General features: G+C 35.5%; 1 protein-coding gene and 1 long non-coding RNA gene across 2 annotated transcripts in view; one reads left to right on the top strand and one right to left on the bottom strand.

Moving 5' to 3' along the window:
- Positions 1 to 1,486: 1,486 nt before the first annotated feature.
- KIAA0825 (KIAA0825 ortholog) overlaps positions 1,487 to 21,220 on the bottom strand; it is a 357,903-nt gene continuing 338,169 nt past the window's right edge. Inside the window, exon 20 of the mRNA XM_039239394.1 lies at positions 1,487 to 1,865. Coding sequence (XP_039095325.1) covers positions 1,748 to 1,865 — 118 coding nt within the window. The 3' untranslated portion in view covers positions 1,487 to 1,747. The remainder of the gene's footprint in view (positions 1,866 to 21,220) is intronic.
- Positions 12,666 to 21,220, top strand: part of LOC120236541 — a 35,086-nt gene continuing 26,531 nt past the window's right edge. Inside the window, exon 1 of the long non-coding RNA XR_005529697.1 lies at positions 12,666 to 12,782. This is a non-coding gene — a long non-coding RNA (uncharacterized LOC120236541). The remainder of the gene's footprint in view (positions 12,783 to 21,220) is intronic.

Raw genomic sequence — 21,220 nt, 5'->3', positions numbered from 1 at the left:
TGTTGAAAGATGATCTTTAACATATTAGAAGACAAAGAACCCTAATATGAAATCCTTTGCTTTATAAGATTACTTAGTTTATTGGCTCAGTTTATTTTATTTTGACTTTCTATTTTAGTGTCATTCTTATAAAATACAGTGTGCAGATTTACACAAAGCATCACAAAGCTGAAAGAAGAGAATTGATTAATTTGATTGTTACAGTGTTACTACAGGTAAGATTAGTGCTCATAGGTAAGACTAGGTGGAAAGTTCAGTTCTCATAAATATTTCTTACCATTTTTAAGTGGTCTATATAGAAGTTTTAGAAATTATTTCAACATTGTCTTAAAACACTTGGTTTGTGATTATACTGACCAACAAAAGTACATTTTTTAGAAATGTGTTACTTGGTAGACATCTGGCTACATGGCCATTTATATGTTTTTCTGTAGGAAATAATGCAAGAGATTTTCTAAGGTGGCCTCCTCTGCACTCTTAAGATTTTAGTTTTTTAAAAAAAATGCATAAGTACTTTCCTTTGGAAATTATCTAGCCTACACATATTATATAAAAATCACAGAATGTGGGAACATGGACAATCTGAGAACATCAGAAACATAATGTTCAATGTCATATGCTCTAAAATAGATAAGGCTTCTCCCAGATGTCCTGTAGATTGCTCAACAGTCTCATTGTCTTCTTTTTTTAATGACACTCATTCAAACAACTGTTTGGATTAATTATTAATTAATTTATGTATTAATTATCCACTAGATGGTTAACTCTGTAGCAGGTATTGGGGAAACTATGGAACCCCTTAAAGAGGGAGACTTCATATTATAAACCCTTTGAGGTCTTTATAATCGAATACCATGCACTACTAGGAAGGATATAGTAATTATAACTAGATATGGAGGACTCTAGAACCCATTCCATTGTGTGTGTGTGTGTGTGTGTGTGTGTGTGCATGTGTATGTGAACGTACTAGAAATAAGAAAAGTAGCAGAAACTATGGGATTGCTGTAATGAGTTTTAAATGCTATTTGGGGAGAAAGATGGTTTCCAGTTGGGAAAAATGGTAAGTGTGTGGCTTGAACCAAGAGGATAATAGGCAGTTGCCTAAACACGGAGACACTGGGTATGGGATCTGAAAGCATATGATTGAAAGTTAAAATATGATGTTTGAAAAACCATTATAGACAGAGATAGGACTAAAGTTATATATCAGGAGAATGTCTTTGTGGCTATGATTAAGATAAACTGCATGAGGAAGTGGCTTTGGAAAAGGAGGGTGGTACACTGGTGGGTTTTAAAAGTGACTAAGACCTGGACTTGGGCTACAGGTATAAAATTAAATTGAAATTTTCAGTCAACCCTCAAGGGGCTATGTTACTCCATTCAACTTAACATCCAACTGCTGTATTTAAAAATCCTTAGGGAAAAGATTTCCAAACATTTTGTCTGTTGTCATAGATACTTCAAGACTGAAAGAAGAAAAAAAAAATAATTCAAAGGGAACACGAGATGGCAGCAGTTATATAAAGAGAAAAACTGAGGAAAGAAAAAACATTTTGAAATTATTTTTAAAGTAAAAAATATGTAGCACTTTATTCTTTATATGGTGTCTCCTTTTCATTTCAGAGATTACTCAGTTATTGGTTTCATGCTTCACAGCACATCTGAGGTTCATTCTGACTATAGTAAAAATCCTACTCCATTACATGTGATTATTTCCTAAAATAAAGCTGTTGCTGTTTTCTGCAGATTATGGTTCCTCTGTGTTATCTGAGACAGAAGAGTTCTGGATGGTGCAAAATTGTTTTAAATGTTCCAGCATTGCTTTTTCTTCCTCTTCTAGTCTTTCATCCTTTCTCATTTCCCACCTAAAAGAAAAATCACATCTTAGTATTTTTGTAACTTCCAAACTATAGTTAACACTCACATATTCAAGGCTTGAATACCATAGTCACTGGTTTACTAATACGTCTGCCTTCTACTGACTGCACCAAGATCACTGTCCCTGCTCTTGCGGAGTGGGCCAGAGAATGAGAGAGAAAAGTGGAGTCAAACCAGTTCTACCCCAGGGTAAAGTTTAAAATATTAAATGAGGTTTCTGAATATGTTAATTTTATAAATGTATATGCCTTACTAGGATATACATGCATATAAATAAAACCTAGAATTAGCAATTAATAAGTAAATATTTTCTGTAGTATTTTTCCCCACTGATCAGCGTATCAGTGGCTTTAAGCTGCAGAGAGATTTGGCAGGAAGACTTCAGCAGCAAGAAGAATATTCAGCTAAAATGAATATATTGTACCTTAGGTCAGTCTATTCCTAAAAATAAGATCAGATTTGAAGTAATCAGGTTAAAATGACCCAAGAAAAGCAGCAAATTGTTAGCAAAATTCAATAGAGATTTGGCTAAAAAAGAGAGATTAAAGACTCTAATTTTGGGTGATTGAGAGATATAGAACACAATGGTAAAATATGAAAATGTATATGAATGTAATCTTTAAAGTAACTAGCACAATAACCCAAGTATAGTTAGTTCCTCCTTCTCCTTCCTCTTTCATATATGCCACTTCCTCAGGACTGGCCAGGGCACATTTAACCTAGCAATCCAACAATGAGTCATCTGCATATATTTTCTTTCTCTTTTTCTCCTATTTCTACCAAGCCCCAAACCATCCACCGTGACATGAAGTCACAATGGATTTTAAATCCAATGTATTAATCCTAAAAATACCCTAAAAAGATATATCCTAAAAGACCATCTATGATAAGGGAAAAGAATTTCTAACAAGCAAGTAGCTGTTCACTGAATGTATTCGAGAAGCCCACTATTTTATTATAGTCAGAACTCCTGGATAAGAGTTTGTCATACATGAAGAAAGTATATTGAGTTTGGAATGGGATCTTTCTAGTTTTTCTTAATGACAAGAAAAGAAAGCGAGGACATTGCATTTTCCATAGAAACTTCCTACTGGGATCCTTGTTTTTTTCCCACACAGGTTTTCTTGTAGTATTGGGTTCACTATGTCCTGACCAGTCCTGGGAGGTGGTTTATATAAAGCAGGAAGGAAGAGTGGAGAGAAAGAGCAAATTATCTGAGAGATTAGACACTGGTTTAATTTATATTTCTTCATCATTGCCTGCCTGGGATTCTCATATCCTAGCCCCAACTGTGGCTGGATCTAAAAACTATTGTTTATGGTTGTCTCAATTTCCCTGTATGTTCCCATATGGTCAGAGTTATGTCATTGGTCATATAGGTTTTAGTAACAACTTGAAGGATAAAGAGATTTTTCACTGCTACACTGTTCAGTTATGTGACAAAGGGCAGTTATCCTTAAGTCAGTAATTTCAAATTTAAAATTTAGCCTGCAAGGCACTTTATACTATTTTCATGGAATTTTAAAGATAAAAACTGTCACTACCCATTTTATACAGGTGAACTTGGTCATCATTAATATGCATATTAAGTTGAACTCCTTCCAACCAGGAATATATAGTAACAGAAAATACTTCTATAGCACCATGTCTTAGGCACTGTTTTAAACATATGACATATCACTCTTTAAATCTGTACTAGAATATGTGTTGTTTCCATTCTACAGAAGGGTAAACTGAGATATAATGTTAATGTCATTTGCCCAGATATCTTTGGATTGAAATCAAGGAGTCAGGTTCTAAAGTCTAGGCTTACAAATGCAACACTGACCATGATTTTTAAAGCATTTTACAGGTATCATTTGTTAATGCTAAAAATAGTTCAAACATTTTATTTCCTAAAAAATGTTGACCAAATTGGACTAGATATTAAAAAAAAAAAGAAAAAAGAACTTTCTAAAATTAATGTAAATACTTTAAAGAAATCCAAACATGAAAATTTAGGTTTGCCTTTTTTATTCCATGGAAAGGTGCTAATATTGTACTGAGTAAATGAATTATTTTATGAATGTCAACAGAACAAAATATGTGATATGTACATAAATATTTTGATCATTGTCTCTACTTTTGAAAATTGAAAGCATGATCTCTCCTTCATTTAAATATCTGTATAATTAATGTAATTTAAATGAATTGTATACCTAATAGAATCCAAGATAAGGATTTTTGAAGCTTCATGAGAATTGTGGGTACCTCACAGTATAATTGAGCTGTTAGTAATTAATGATCTTAAGCAACATAATTTGTCTATCACAGCCCTTTTATATTTGCCTGGTGCTTATTAAGAAGAAATCATTTCATACAAGAATAAGAAATTTTGACAGAGATAGAGAAAATAATATTCAAACTACATTTTCTCTAATAATTTCACTTTAATTGAATAAAGCATTAGAGATTTGAAATGTATGTTTATATCAAGCACTGTTTTATTTTAAATCTATAAAATTCTCTTGAAGTATGATTGACATTAGAAGTATGATTGACATATTAGTTTTAGATATACAATCTATTGATTTCATATTTATATACATCACAAAATCACCAGGCTGAGTCTAGTGATAGACTATTACCATACAATATTGTTGTTACAATATTGTTGACTATATTACCTCTGTTGTACAGTATATCCCCACAATTTATTTATTCTATAACTGGAAGATCGTACCTCTAATCTCTTTCAATTATTTCACCAGTTATTTTACCAGATAGGAAGCCTGTACCTGCCTCCCCTCTGACAATCATCAGTTTTTTCTCTGTATTATGAGTCTCTTTCCTTTTTGTTCACTTCTTTTGCTTTTCAAATTCTACATGTAAGTGAAACCATAAGATATTTGTCTTTCTCTGACTTATTTAACTTAGCATATACCTCTGGTTCTGTGCATGTTGTCCTAAATGGCAAGATTTCATTTTTAATGGCTGAGTAATATTCCAATGTGGGGTGTGTGTGTGTGTGTGTGTGTGTGTGTGTGTGTATTATTCCAATGTCATTTCAATATTATTCCAATGTCATATATATATATACATATATATATATATATATACACACACACACATATATATACACATACACCATCTTTATCCTTTGATCTTTCTCTGAACACTTAGGTTGCTTCCCTATCTTGGCTATTGTAAATAATACTGTAGTAAACATGGGGTGCATAAATCTTTTCAGATTAGTATTTTTCGTTTTTTTCCAGATAATACCCAGAAGTGTAATTGATGATGAATCATATAGTAGTTCTATTTTCAAAATCTTTTATAAGGTTTGTTAATTTTGTGGGAGAGAGAGACAGAGTACAAGCAGGGGAGGGGCAAAGAAAGAGGGAGACACAAAATCTGAAGCAGGCTCCAGGCTCTGAGCTGTCAGCACAGAGCCTGATGTGGGGTTCAAACTCACTGACTGTGAGATCATGACTTGAGCCGAAGTTGGACACTTAACTGATTGAGCCACCCAGGCGTACCTCTATTTTCAATTTTTTAAGGAACCTCTTTACTGCTGTTCATAGTGACCACACCCTTTACATTCCCACCAACATTGCAAGATTTCTCTTTACCACATCCTTGTCAACATTTAGTATTTCTGGTCCTGTTGATAGTAGTCATTTTGACATTTATGAAGTGACATCTCATTGTGGTTTTGACTTGTATTTCTCTGATGATTAGTGATGCTGAGTACCTTTTCATACGTTGGCAATCTGTATGTGTTTGGAAAAATACCTATCCAGGTCCTCTGCAGATGTCTTAATCAGAGAACTTGTTTTTTTGATAGTGAGTTTTGAGGTTTTTAAAAACTATTTTGGATATTAATTCCTTATTGGAGATAATATCTTCTCCCATTCAGTAGGTTGCCTTTTTGCTCTGTTGGTTTTAGTTTGATGTAGTGCCATTTAAAAATTTTTGCTTTGAGGAGGGCACTTGGGGGGATGAGCACTGGGTGTTATATGGAAACCAACTTGACAATAAACTATTTATAAATAAATAAAGGGCTGTGTATAGAGAAATAAATAAAAATAAAATAAAATAATTTTTTTTTGCTTTTGCTGCCCTTGTCTGAGGAGACTGATCCAAAAAAAAAAAAAAAAAAAAATACTGCTAGGACAGATGTCAGAGAGCTTGCTGCCTATGTTTTCTTCTAGTTTTAAGGTCTCATGTCTTCACTTAAGTCTTTTATCCATCTGGGTTTATTTTTATATATGGTGTTAGAAAGTGGTCCAGTTTCATTGATTTGGTTGTAGCTGTCCTGTTTTCCCAACACCATTTTTTGAAGAGACTCTTTTCCCCAATGTATTCTTGCCTCCCTTTGTCATAGATAATTGGCCATATAGTCATGGGTTAATTTCTGGCATGTCTATTCTTATACATTGATTTTTATGTCTCTTTTTTTGCCAGTACCATACTGTTTTGATTACTGTAGCTTTGAGGTATAGTTTGAATTAAGGAGCATGGTACCTACAGATTTATTCTTCTTTCTCAAGATTGCTTTGGCTACTTGGAGTCTTTTGTGGTTACATAAAAATTTTCAGATTATTTGTTCTTGTTCTGTGAAAAATGTCAGTGGTATTTTAATAGGGATCCCCTTGAATCTAGATTGCTTTGGATAGTGTGGACATTTTAACAATAATCTCCTTCCAATCCATAAGCATGATATATTTTTCCATTTATTTGTGTTCTCTTCAGTTTCTTTCATCACTGCCTTACAGTTCAGAGTGCAGGTCTTTTGCCTCTTTGTTTAAATTTATTCCTAGGTATTTTTTGATGCAGTTATAAATGGGATTGATTTCTTCTCTTTCTTATAGTTTGCTATTAGTGTGTAGAAACACAAGAGATTTCTGTATATTTTTTATCCTGCAAATTTATTGAATCCATTTGTTAATTCTAATAGTTATAATAACTAACTCTAAGAGTTTTTCCAATTTTTTATATATAGTATTAAACCATTTGCCAGTAGCGGCAGTTTTACTTCTTCCTTTCCAGTTTTGATGCTTTTCATTTTTGTTTCTTTCCTAAATTCTGTGGCTAGGATCTCAAATACTAGGTTGAATTAAAGTGGCATCCTTGTCTTTTTCCTGTTCTTAGAGGAAGTTTTCAACTTTCCAACATTGAGTATTATGTTAGCTTTGACTTTAACACATATGGCCTTTATTATACTGAGGTATATTCTCTCTATACCCCCTTTGTTTAGGTTTTTATCACATGGGTATTGAATTGTGTCAAATGCATCTATTAAGGTGATCATATGATTTTTATGTTGGATTTTGTTACTGTGGTTTATCGTATTGATTGATTCACTAATGTTAAACCATCCTCACATTCCTGGAATAAATTTCATTGGATCACAGTGTATGATCCTTTTAATGTATTGCTGAATTCGGTTTGATAATATTTTGTTGAGGATTTTTACATCTATGTTCATTGGAGATATTGGACTTTTTTTGTAGTTCTCATTGTCTTGTTTGCTATCAGGGTATTGCTGATCTTACAAAATTAGTTTGGAAGTATTCTTTTCCATTTTTTGCAATAATTTGAGAAGGATAGTGTTAACTCTTCATTTTTTTTTGTAAATTTTATTTGTTTATTTACATTCAAGCTAGTTAGCATATAGTGGAATAATGATTTTAGGAGTAGCTTCCAGTGATCCATCCCTTGTGTATAACACCCAGTGCTCATCCCAACAAGTGTCTTCTTTAATGCCCTTTACCCATTTAGCCCATCCCTTTACCCCCAATCCCTCCAGTAGCCCTCAGTTTGTTCTCTATATTTAAGAGTCTCTTATGTTTTGTCCCCCTCCTTGTTTTTATATTATTTTTGCTTCCCTTCCCTGATGTTCATCTTATTAACTCTTTAAATTTTTGGTAAAATTCAGAAGTGAAGCCCTGTGATCCTGGACTTTTATTTGTTGGGATTTTTTTTTTAATACTGATTCAACTTTATTGTTAGTAATTAGTTTATTTAGGTTTTCTATTTTTTTCATGATTCAATCTTAGAAGATAGTACATGTCTAGGAATTTATCCGTTTCTTCTAGGTTGTCCAATTAGTTGGTGTATAATTGTTCACAGTAGTATGATCATTCATATTTCTCTGGTATATGTTGTAATTTCTCTTTCAATTCGGGTTTTATTTGGAACCCCCATCCCCCCCTTTTTTTATGAGTCTGGAAAGGTTTATCACTTTTATCTTTTCAAAGAATTGGCTCTTAGTTTTATTGACCTTTTCTATCTTTTTCCTGCATTTAATTTATTGCCTCTCTGAACTTTATCACTTCATTCCTTCTGCTAATTTGGGGCTTTGTTTGCTTTTTTTTTTTTTTTTCTATATTCATTTAAGTAGAAAGTTAGATTGTTTGAGATTTTTCTTGTTTTTTTGGAGTAACCCTATATCTCTGTGAACTTCCCTTTTAGAACTGATTTTGCTATATCTCTTAGATGTTAGAAAATTGTGTTCCTGTTTGATTTGTCTCAAGGTATTTTTACATTTCCTCTTTGGTATCTTCATTAACCCATTGGTTGTTTAATAGCTTGTTGTTTTGTCTTTACATGTTTTTGGTTTTTTCTACTTTTCTTTTTATAATTGATTTCTAATTTTATTCCATTGTGGTCTGAAAAGCAGCTTGATATAATTTCAGCCTTCTTATATTTATTGAGACTTTTTTTTTATGGCATAATGTGGTCCATTCTGGGAAATGTTGCATTTTGAAATGTGAACATGAAAAGAATGTTTATTCTATTTTTAAAAATTTTTTAATGTTTTATTTATTTCTGAGAGAGAGACAGACAGAGTGAGCAGGGGAGGGTCAGAGAGGGAGACACAGAATCTGAAACAGGCTCCAGGCACTGAGCTAGCTGTCAACACAGAGCCTAACTCGGGGGTCAAACCCACGAACCAGGAGATCATGACCTGAGCCAAAGTCAGACACTTAACCGACTGAGCCACCCAGGCGCCCCTGTTCTGCTATTTTTGGATGGAATGTTAAATTCCATCTGGTCTGGTGTGTCATTTAAGCCCAATGTTTCCTTGCTGGTTTTCTGTCTGGATGATCTATCCAATGATGTAAGTGTAGTACTAAAGTCCCCACTACTATTGTATTACTACCAACTTCTCCTTCTATATCTGTTAATATCTGCTTTATATATTTAGGTGCTCTATTTTGAGTGCAGAGATATTTACAATTGTTATATTTTCTTGTTGGATTGATCCTTTTGTCATTAGATAATGCACTTCTCTCTCTTTTATTGCAGTGTTTTAAACTCTATTTTCCATAAGTATTTCTAACCAGCTTTCTTTTTGTTTGATTTTGCATGAAATATCTTCTTCCATCCCTTCACTTTCAGTCTGTGTGTATCTTTAGATCTGAAGTGAATCTATTGTAGGCACCATTTAGATTGGTCGTTTTTGTTTTTGTTTTTGTGGTTTTGTTTTGTTTTATCCCTTCAGCCATCCTATGACTTCTGACTGGAGAATTTGGTCCATTTACATTTAAAGTAATTATTGATAGATATGTATTTATTCAATTTGTTAACTTTTTCTGGCTGTTCTTATAGTTTCTTTGGTTCCTTTCTTCTCTTGAAATTTGATGCCTTTTTTTAGTATAATGTTTGGATTCCTTTTGCTATATTTCTTTGTGTATCTACTGTAGGTTTCTGGTTTGTGTTTATCATGAAATTGATATATGATACACATACATATATGTGTGTATTTTATATATTATATAATATATATTTGATATATGTAATAGCAGCCTAGTTTAAGTTGATAGTCATTCAAGTTCATTTACATTCTAAAAGCACATTTTTATGTTTTTTACATCATATTTTATAACTTTTTAATTTGTATATCCCTTACCTCATTATTATAGTTGGTTTTAGTAATTTTGTGGAGGGTTTTGTGTTTTTTTTAAGTTTATTTATTTATTTTGAAGGCAGGAAAGGAGCAGAGAGAGAGGGACAGAGAGAATCCCAAATAAGATCCACACTGTCACTGCAGAGCCCAACTCAGGCCTCCAACCATGAACTATGAGATGATGACCTGAAACAAAATCAAGAATCAAGACACTTAACCAACTGAGCCACCCAGGTGCCCCAGTACTTTTGTTTTTAAACTTTGTATGAGCTGTATAAAGTATTGGTTCAGTACATTTATTACATAATTCCTTTCCCAGAGAGAATTCTTTTACTTTCATATATTTTCTTATTGTTAGTTATGATCTTTTTTGCTTTAATTTAGCATTTCTTGTAAGATTGTTTTAGTGGTGATGAATCCTTTAGCTTTTGCTTGTTTGGAATACTCTTTATTTCTCCTTCAAGTTTAAACTTTGCCAGGTAGAATATTCTTGGTTTTAAGTTTTTTTCTTGCAGCACTTTGTAGATATCATGCCACTCTCTTCTGGCCTGCAGAGCTTTTGCTGAAAAGGGGGCTAGCCTATGTGAGTTCCCTTGTATATAACTAGTAGTTTTTCTCTCTTACCTTTTTTAAGATTCTCTCTTATCTTTAATTTTTGGCATTTTAATTGTGTGCCTTGGAGCTGTTCTCTTTGGGTTAATCTTATTTAGAACTCCATGTTAGCTGGACCTAGATATCTATTTCCTTCCACAAGTTAGAAAAGTTTTCAGAAATTATTTCTTCAAGTAACTTTTTTAACCCTTTTTCTCTCTTTTTCTTCTGGGATTCCTATAATGTCAGTGTTAGTATGCTTGATGTTGTCCCTGATATCCCTTAAACTATTCTTGTTTTCTTCAAATAATTTTTTTTTCTTTTTGCTCTTCTGAATGGGTGGTTTCTACTCTCTGTCACCAGGTCACTGATCTGCTTTTCAGTATCTCACTTACTGTTGATTCCCTCTAGTATATATTTTCATTTCAGCTATTGTATTCTTCAGGTGTGATTGGTACTTTCTTAAATTGTCTCTCTTTTTGTTGAAGTTCTCACCATGTTCATCACTTTCTTCTCCTAAGTTCGGTAGGTATCTATATGACTACTATTTTGAATTCTGTATCACATCAGTTATTTATCTCCATTTCATTTAGATCTTTTTTCTGAGTTGTTTTTCTTTTGTTTGGAATATATTCCCCTCTCTCTTCATTTTACTGTTGTTCTTTTGTTTAGAATATATTCCTCTCTCTCTTCATTTTGCTTGACTCTCTGTCTCTATTTCTATGTATTCACCAAACTGGCTACCTCTCCCAGTCTTGAAGGAGTGTCCTTGTGTAGATGTCCTATGGGCCCCAGAAGTACACTCTCCCTTGGCCACAAGAATCAGGTGCTCAAGGGAACATTTCCTGTGTGAGTTTGTGTGCCAGGCTGGCATGATGATGGTGATTGGGGCTCTTTCCTTGGCCCAGCTGGCTAGGTCACTGCAGCTGGTTAGATTTGTCTCTGTGGCTCAACTGGCCAGGGTTGCAGTAGTGTGTGGGACTCTTCCTCTGACCAGGCTATCTTTGGGCTGCAGTAGTGGGCAGAGCTCCCACATTCCACTCCTCACCCCCACCACTACCAGCTGGTTGGGTCTGCTTTGGTGGGTGGGTGGGTCTCTTCTAAGCACCCCCCCCCATCTTTCTGGGGTACTATGGGTGCTGCTGCCATTGTTGGCAGGGTTGCCAGCAGACAGCACCTTAGTGTGTGAGTAACAGCCTTGGAATGAGCACGGTAGAATGTGACCACAGAAGTGGTTCTTGACAGTGTTTCCATCCCGAAAGAGTGTATCACCAGTTTCCTATATGGCTGGGAGATGTTCCTGGACTAGCATGTATGTTCTAGGCATTTTTCCAACTGGGCTTTTAAGAATAGGTACCATTCCCTATAACTATGATTTTTCTGGTTATAATCCCTGTTACTTCTCAAAGCATGGCTTTTTAGAGTGTTGTCTCTCCTGTGAAGGACCTAAAGGTTAGAATGCCTAAGGGAGGAGTTGTGTTCTTGAGATCCCTCTGAATTATAGATAACTGCACCTGGGTTGGGCTTTTTCTTTTTTCAGTGAGAACTTGTCTCTGTCACTCTTACCCGTGTCAGTGCTGCCTTTGTGTCTCATTTTGGAGGCTCTGTTTATCCATATTCAGGTTCTCTTCAGAGGAAATTATTCCAAATGTAGTTGCATGTTGGTTTTATCTGTGGGAGGAGGTGATCTTAGGCTCTTTCTGGCTTCATAGAAGTCATCTTGAATTTTCTACCATCTATAAGCTTTTAACAGTCTATCTTTAATTCTGTCTTAGTTTTTAGGCTTTGTTAACACAGTGTAAAAACAAGTCAATTCTATCAAATAGCTATTGGAAAATAATTTATCAGTTTGTTAAACACAGTTGATTGGGAAACTTGTTTAAAATGTCTATCCCTAGTTTATATTAGTACGTTTAGAATCTCTAGAGGAAGCACGTCCCTCAGAAACCAGAAAATGTTGGAACCAGTGTATTTTAGTTCACCCTTAGAAGCATTATGAAGTGAGTATATTTTTGTTTTTCCTGACTGGTAATCTGCCCTCTTTCACTATTGCTAAATTTCCCACCTGACTACTATGGAAGAAGAATGACAACCTGACCCACACTCTGCTGTTGGCAATGAATTGTTGTATTTTAGTCTCTAATAAGCAGCAGAATTCATGAGATCATGAGACTTCACTGATCTCTACCATAATCCTGTCTTCTAGTGTGTGCTCCATCTGTATGACTCCTGGGTATATAGATGTGGGAACATGGCCTATCCTTTACTGTGGTTTTCTTTTTCTCTCCAATCACACAGGGACCCTAAAACTGGACTGAGATACTCAACTTTGGTCACCAGCACTACCTAGATTGTGTGGGAGTTCTCAGCCTTGGTGGCTCTTCCTGGATTTATACACACATTCAGCCCTGGACCAGAGGTATTCACCTACTCCTCTGTTTGTTATATGATTATTAGCTATATTATAGGGCTCTTTCACTACCACACCATGTGCTGAGAGCTTTCTGTTTCTGCTTGGCTCAGCGAGCAGTGACGGACTTGGGACCTCTAAAATAAGACCTTGGAGGGGTTAAAAAAAAAAAGTCACACAACAGTGAGTAACTGTTCTAGTCATCAGTTTATTAGAATCTTTTATACTGGAGGGTTTTGTGGATAGCTGTGTGTCAGCCAACCAAGAGAGTCCTGTCTGGAGACGACAGACAGATAAAGTATACATACCGTTGGTAGGACAGTCTCCCATGGAAGCAATTCCTGGGACAGCCTCACTACAGGAAAGAGCAGCCAACAGTAGACAGAGGAGGAGGCAAGAATCTAGAGTGTGAGAAGTTCTCTGAGGCATTTACTATGGCTTCTACTGAGGAAATATATCTAAAATCTGGGAACTCAACTATATCCTGAATAAGAACACAGGCTCTGGAATCACTCTGGCTTTGGAGTGAATCCACAGCTAATTAAATTACTTCACACAAATTTCTTAACTCTGTATGTCAGGGTTCCCATGTGTAAAGTGGGGTTAGAATAGTTAGGTGCACAGCCATGGCCATTAGTTTATTTATTGCCTATGACTGATTTCAGTCTATGTCAGAATTTAGTAGTTATGACTGCGACCAACTGAGATTGTCCCAGAAAGCCTAACTACTTACTACTTGGACTTTTACAGAAAAGTGATTCTAATTGGGGTGGTACTGCTTCTCTATGGGGAAATGTGAAGAGCATTTTTGTTTGACACTATCTAGAGAGTGCTTCCCAAACAATATTTTGTCTTCCCAAAATGTCGGTAACATCTCTGCTGAGAAATGTGTGCTCTAGAATCTCCAAAATAATGTTGAAACATCCCTATCTAATTTGTGATTTTAATTGAAATGGTTTTAGTGTTTCACAGTTTAGAAAGCTCTTTTCTGGTGTGTCTGGGTTGCTCAGTTGAGCGTCCGACTTTGGCTTAAGTCGTGATCTCCCGGTTTGTGGTTCGAGCCCCACATCGGACTCTGTGCTGACAGCTCAGAGCCTGGAGCCTGTTTCGGATTCTGTGTCTCCCTCTCTGCCCCTTCCCCACTCGTGCTCTGTCTCTCTCTGTCTCAAAAATAAATAAACTATAGGGGCGCCTGGGTGGCTTAGTCGGTTAAGCGTTCGACTTTCACTTAGGTAATGATCTCCCGGTTTGTGGGTTCGAGCCCCGCATCGGGCTCTGTGCTGACTGCCAGCTCAGAGCCTGGAGCCTGTTTCAGTCTGTGTCTCCCTCTCTCTCTGACCCTCCCCTGCTCACGCTGTCTCTCTCTCTCTCTCTCTCCTAGAAATAAATAAAAATATTAAAAAATAAATAAATAAATAAACTATAAAAAAATTTAGAAAGCTCTTTTCTGAAGAGGAAGTTTAGAAACAAGGTGCTGGATCTGAATCCCTTACACACTGTGTGGCTTTGGACAAGCCAGATAACTGTGCCTCAGTTTCCTTATCAATAAAATGAGAATAATAACAGTGCCTGTTTCTTGGAGTTGCAGTCAGAATGATAGAACTAAGTATACATAAAACAGTACATGCTTCAGAGTAGACACTCAAGGAGTGATTATTATTATTATTTGGCATATTGTTTAAAGTTGCAAATAGGTGGGGCGCCTAGGTGGCTCAGTCAGCTAAGTGTCTGACTTCAGCTCAGGTCATGATCTCATGGTTCGTGGGTTTGAGCCCCACGTCAGGCTCTGTGCTGACAGCTAGCTCAGAGCCTGGAGCCTTTTGATTCTGTATCTTCCTCTCTCTCTGATCCTCCCCTGCTCATGCTGTCTCTATCTCTCTCTCTCAATAATAAATAAAACATTAAAAAAAATTTTTAAAAAGTTGCAAATAGCTAAAGTCCTAATTAATGATGCTTCAAGCAATAGAAGGGGTATTTTTCTCACATAACAAGAAATCCAGAGGTTGGTGACTACCACCATGGGGTAAATAGCTTAATAACAGCAGGGATCATGTCTTTGTGGTTCTCTTGTCCTTTACCTAGTGATTCCAAAATGATTGTTGCAGCTTTGGCATCCTATCCTTGTTTTGAGTCCAGAAAAAGGAGTAAGGGGCACACCAGTTCTTCCTGTCTCATTTTAACAGGGAAATAAAACCTTTCCTAGATTCCTCTCAGTGGATACTGGAGCCATACTATGTTTCAGTCCCAACTCTACCTCTTACTATCTGTGTGGCATTGGGCAAATTTTTTAATCTCTCTGTGCCTCAGTTTTTTCATATGTAAAATAGAGGATGATGAAGGTTTACATCTTAGTGTACTGTTGTAAAGAGTAGGTGAACTCTGAATTCATAAAATGTTGGTGCTATTTTATGAGACTGATTCTCTAAAGTGGCTTCCCCAGAGCTCTTGCCTTGATGCTCTTTCTGCCCTGGGCCCTTATATTGTTTTATCATGTAAATTCTCTTTCTTCTAAGCACGTGAACAAAATGAAGCTGGTAAGTAGTACAGTGGTTTGACTCAGTTTTTATGTACACATTTCTCTGATTATGCTCTTCCCTCCTGTCTCTCATGAGGGAGATGTTTCATGCTTGTTCACTCTTTCAGCCTAGCATGGACGTGGCTGCTTTTGTTTTCCCGTAAACCTTTGTTGTAGTTTTCAAATACAGTGCATAATGATGGCATTCGATCATATTATTGGCATTTCTCCTGAAATCCCAACAAAATATTTGGATATAAAAATATAACTTGAAATAAGCCTCCTGATTTAATGTTATTATTAAACATTTGTGTAGTACTTTATATTTACAAAGTGCTTTACAATTATTTATTAGTTAATTGTACTACTGTTAATCAACATTAACTATCTGGCCAAATTAATGATTTCAAATTGTCCTACCAGTTGGTAGCTGAAGAGTGAAAAGTAAAGTCATATTGGATTTTATTCTCATTGAACAAACTGTTTTGTCCTTCTCTTTTCTGCACAGTATTGTGCAAACTGACTGTAAAGGGAGGTTCAAATCAGAGAGAAAAAGAGGTCTCTGTTCTCTTCCTTCTATTGTCCTATAAGTGTGGGCCTTCCCTCAGATTCACTCTAGACCTTCTGCACTGAAGAGCAGTCTTCTCTCCTAGGGAAAGCCCCACATCTATTCCCACATATTCAGCTCTGTCTCCACATCTATAATTCATCTGTGTTCCAAACTCTAACTCAGTACTGAATTAGATTTGAAATTTAAAGGTACTCAATCTTCAAGCTCTCAAGATTCAACTTGTTGATGGTCACTTTCACTCCATCTTCAACTGTGTTCATATTTATTTTAATGTATATTTTTAATTATTCAAACTGATCATTACCATCATACTGTAAAGTAGGGTCTGACTTCAAGAAGTATTGTGCGCTTACACTCCCATCGTGTCCACACAGTCACCATTAAAGGATAATTTATTCTGCAATCACTCTCATCTCCCTGCCATCAGTCCACAGTTCAGGTGCTTTGATAATGTGATTGATAATGAGAAATATGTATTTGGTCTCCATCCCAGTTTCCGGTACAGAGCTCCTAAAACCTGTGGAATTTCCTGTGATGAGAATTATAAAGGTGTCTTTTGTTGTGTTAATGAGGTTACTTTTGGAAACCACCTAAGACTGGGGGCTGGCTACTAGTAGAGCCAACCCTGTCTTTAGACAGTTGGGATTTCCTTTACTACTCCCGGTCTCCAGAGAGGGCAAAGGGGCTCGAGATGCAGTTCAATCTCCAATGGCCAGTGATTTAGTCAATCATGCCTATGTAATGGAGCCTCCATAAAAACCCAAAAGGAAGGGTTCAGAGCATGTCTGGATGATGAACACATGGAAATTTGGGGAGACTGCCATGCTGGGAGAGAACATGGCACCTCTATGTCCTTCCTCATGCCTTGCCCTGTGCATCTCTTCCATCTGGCTGTTTCTGAGTTATATCCATTTATAATAAAATGGTAATCTAGTAAGTAAAATTTCTCTCTGAGTTCTACAAGCTACTGTAGGAAATTACTCAAATCTAAAAAAGGATTCAATAGAAATTCCATTCTATAGTACTGTCAGTCAGTACAGGTGACAACCTCCACTAGTGACTGCCATCTGACATGGAGGCAGTAGAAGGCAGTCTTGTGGAAATGAAGCTGAATCTGTAAGATCTTTGCCATCTCCAGTAAATGGTCTCAGAATTAAGATTAACTGTAGGACACCTATCTGGTACAGAGAATTGCTTGGTGATGTGGGAAAAATGGCCTCCACATATTGGAATTATGTGCAGAATCATAGGTGCTTAGGATTTTATTGCCTGACAGTGCAATATTTTTCAGATATTTGGAGCCCACGCCTCACACGGTAGCTACACCAAACCTGCAATGACAGCCCTGCCCAGAGAGTTTCAAGTCTTAGTGTTCTAGCTTGATGGTACTACTCTTCACTATCATCTCTCCTCGGGGAGAAAACCGTACCTTACTGACTCTGCCTTATGTTTTCTCAGGTATGCTGTCTACTTTTGCTATTCCACTCACCTAAAATGTCTTTCTGTATACCCCAAATCTACTCATTCTTCAGATCTAGTCTACATCCTACTTTTTCATAACATCCTTCCCAATTACCCAAACCAGATGTGATTGTCCTTCCCCTTTGAGTCCTTTTGTACATAATGTGAACACTATTTTGGTGACTTAACCACGTATTGCTTTGTTACAGTTCTTCTGTTACCATTTTAAGCTCTTATTTTATGATTGCATTGTGTTTCAATTTTTCACATGTATCTTTTTATCTCTACTTGCTTTTCTTTGACAAAAAGTTATAGCTTTTATTCCAAATATTTTATTTCAAAGAACAGTTCAGCGTTAAGCACTCACAAAATGTCTCTTAATTGATATGTATTAGAAGCTTAGGTGTTCTATTATTCCTAGGTGGATTGAATAAATAATTACCTTTAACCACCAGTATCACAATGGATAGTAGTTGGTATTTCAAATAAGTGTTGTTAAATTGTTATGTGTATGAATGATAAAAATAAGGACTCTTTGAGCCTTAAAATTAGTCCCATCATCCTTAGTTCCTACATCACTCAAGTTTGGTGGCTTGCTTCAGCCAAGAATTTGTTGTATGATTAAGATAACTAGCTACAGATGCAGTTTATCCAGCTATTGCTCCAAGAATTCAAATGAATGTTCTTTTTGGAAGGTGGTTGATTTCTTGTACTACTACTAATGCAGTAAAAGAAACCTTTCCAAGCTCAGGAACAAGCAGCAAAACCCTTAATTTGAATTTATAGCCTTCAGAGGCAATCTGCAATGCAACTTAACTGTCCAAGCAATTTATTTTAATTAATATGATTTGTTCTATATATTTAGGTAGGAGAGTTATATACCAACAAATGGGACAACTAAGAATGTAACAGTAACATTTTAAATAGTTATGGCTTAGGGAAAACATAAACGGAAATATAGCCATCAGTAGTTATGGAAGCTGAACTTTTCCGTAACCAGTAAATCCTCCGTATCTCCATAGAGACTTCATTTCCACTAGTGGATTTTCTTTTTAATTATAAGAGTTTAGATAAAAGGCCAAGGTCACGCTATTTGCCTAGCATTTAGTGCTGATGTAGAAGAAATGCCCTCTGTTAAGAGAAGTGTCAGGAATACTATATATTGCCAGAGCACATTGCTGATTTTTCTTAGAGTAATGTATCATTTAATGAATCAAAAGAAAAATATCTTTTTTTTTAGTTACATTTGACTCACCTGAAAATATTCATAGGCTGTGTTATATAGACATTTAGTGTCTATTCCAATTATGAAACTGATATGTTAAAAAGTACTTAAGTTATATTAAGCATTATTATTCTTGCTCTAAAATTATTTTAAAAAGTCCTCTTTTCATCAAGTAAGGAATTACGTATTTACAACCCCAATATTTGCAGAAACTGTGTGCATTTTGACTAACTTGTGTAAAGCTGATGACAACACAAGGCTAAGCACTGCACGAACCACTTCTAGGGATAACGATCTGAATGAAAACTATTTAGAAACACATGGTCTATCAGCTAAAGATCCTTTTTGCAACCTTTGTTATTCAAATTAATAATAACAACATACTTAGAAAAGGATTTCAAATATGGACCTACTTCATACTTAGCTTGAAATTGGCTAAGAATTTAGAAAGATTAGAACTGTTCTAGAATCCAGGAAAAAATAAGAGCTCTACATGATTAATGCTATTACTCTTCATTGAGTCACTGCCTATATGTTCTTATTCATATAGGTTTCAAAGTTCTTTTCCTTTCATTCATTCAGTAATCAAACTATTTACCAAATGCCTACTATGTGCTGGTACTGTGGGGGTAGGGAGCCTATAGTAATAATAGCTAGTACTTATTTGGCAATTTCAATGTGCTAGGCAGTGTTCTAAGTACTTTGCATATATTAATTCATTTAGCTTTCACAGCAACTTTATATGATCAGTTAACTATTATTGCTACAGACCTAGAGTTACTCACAGTTACACAACTGGTTAGTGATGGCGCCTGTATTCCAACCCAAGCAGCTGACTCTATCAATGCTCTTACTCAGTACATGTACTGCAACCTAGGTCTCTCTGTGTCTTTGTCTCCTATAACAGTAAATGTTAGCTGCTTTCATGGAGCGCTCAGTTTAACGACACTTAATATCCACTCTACATATTTTAAAATATTAATTGATGAGAAAAAAAAACCATTCTCTTTATATTCCTCCCCATATCAGGCCAGGATTGAAAGAACTGATTTGAAAACATGGCAAGTCCTTTTGAGTTGAGATGCCATCATTTTCACGGTCATGGCAGAGTAGGAGCATCTCAAAATAACTCCCATTGCCTCATCTTCTTGAGGATGATGGAATCACCTCCTCATTTCCTTTCCTCATCCCTGGGGAACTAGTAAGAAATAAATACTGCTTCCTCTAACTTTATACTGTTATCAAGAAGGTTGAGAGGCATGATAAGCAAGATCTTTACCCTCATAGAACTTATATTCAAATGGATATCAAAGTTATTTCAGTAATACTGTTCATCTCATGGGCCTTCAGTAAGCTATGGTGCCCTGTGTAATAGCTACACAGAATATGGAGTACATTGTATGTTTAGATTTGGTCATTCTTTCCAAGATTCTTGACCTGATATCTTCTTGCTATTTCACCTTAGGATATTTAACATGAAATCATCACCTTCAGGTGGGACCCCCATATATGAATCTTAATAATTTATCATTTGAATTTTGAGAATTGCTCTATATACATTAAAAAAACCAAAATCAAAAGACAAAACAAGGCTAACACTTCAATGTGGATGCAAGCTTTGGAAAAATGCATAAAAGTAACGCTAAGTCTACGATAAATTGAAACTCTAAGCACATTTTGCTTGCATTCCTTCCTTGTTTCTAATTTAATAAATGTTTCCCAGAATGAAGTTTGCAATATACATACATATATATGTATTATATATGTATATTATAAAATGCTTACTTATTCCCTTTTGGGTTCTATGTCATTTGTGTACATTTCATAAATATAAACATAAGACATATTTGCTAAGGAATTACATTTGTTGATGTGGCAGTCCCATGGCTTAAAGTATAAAAAATTCATACCTTGTCAATTATGAATTGCATTTCTCCCATTTGTATAGAATATGGAACTTGTTTGAGTACTAGGTAAAAATGTACGTGATACTAATTCAGATGTGAGTATTGTTTAACAAAAAAACAAAAAACACTCCTCACCCTGCCTTAAGAGGTCAAACATCCAAAACCTATAATCTTTATAAATAAATTTCAAAGAATCTGTCCTTTGCTCATTTATTCAGCTTTCTTCTTATTACATCCAATTACCAACCCTATCAGTTCATTTCCTTTGATTTATCTTTTCGTCCAATGAGTGTCATAATAGAAAGGTGGCACGAATATCCTTTAATACTTATGGATATTTTTCAAATTTAAACATCTTCCTTGCTAAGCAGAATTTATGCACTGACTAACTCCCACAGCTATCACCCTGAATGCCCTCTTCCTATTTCATTACCATTTTGTGGATGAACATTTCACTGGTATGGTATTTATCTTAATAGATAGTCAAAAAAGTCTTGCTCCAAAAAGCTATGCCATGTTTCTAGCCCTTGTTTTTGAGGGAGGCAACTTTCAGCAGAGCTGTCTGCACTAAATGGTGGCCCAACTCAGATCATTGCTATTTTCCCTGAGAAAAATCCTATATATGCTGTTAATTTAATTAGAAACTGGCCCTTTATTTTATCTTCCTAATTATCTTACCCATTATCTTTCATACCCTAAAATCATATCATTCTCCAGAGAATAAGTTATTTCTCCAAACATCCTTGTCTCATTGCTTCCAGATAACTA

This window comes from Hyaena hyaena, unplaced genomic scaffold, assembly GCF_003009895.1.
Source record: "Hyaena hyaena isolate Hyena2069 unplaced genomic scaffold, ASM300989v1 scaffold_156, whole genome shotgun sequence".
NCBI lineage: Eukaryota > Metazoa > Chordata > Mammalia > Carnivora > Hyaenidae > Hyaena > Hyaena hyaena.
The sequence above is the reverse complement of the archived record's forward strand: the minus strand, read 5'-3'. Positions and strand labels throughout refer to the sequence as shown.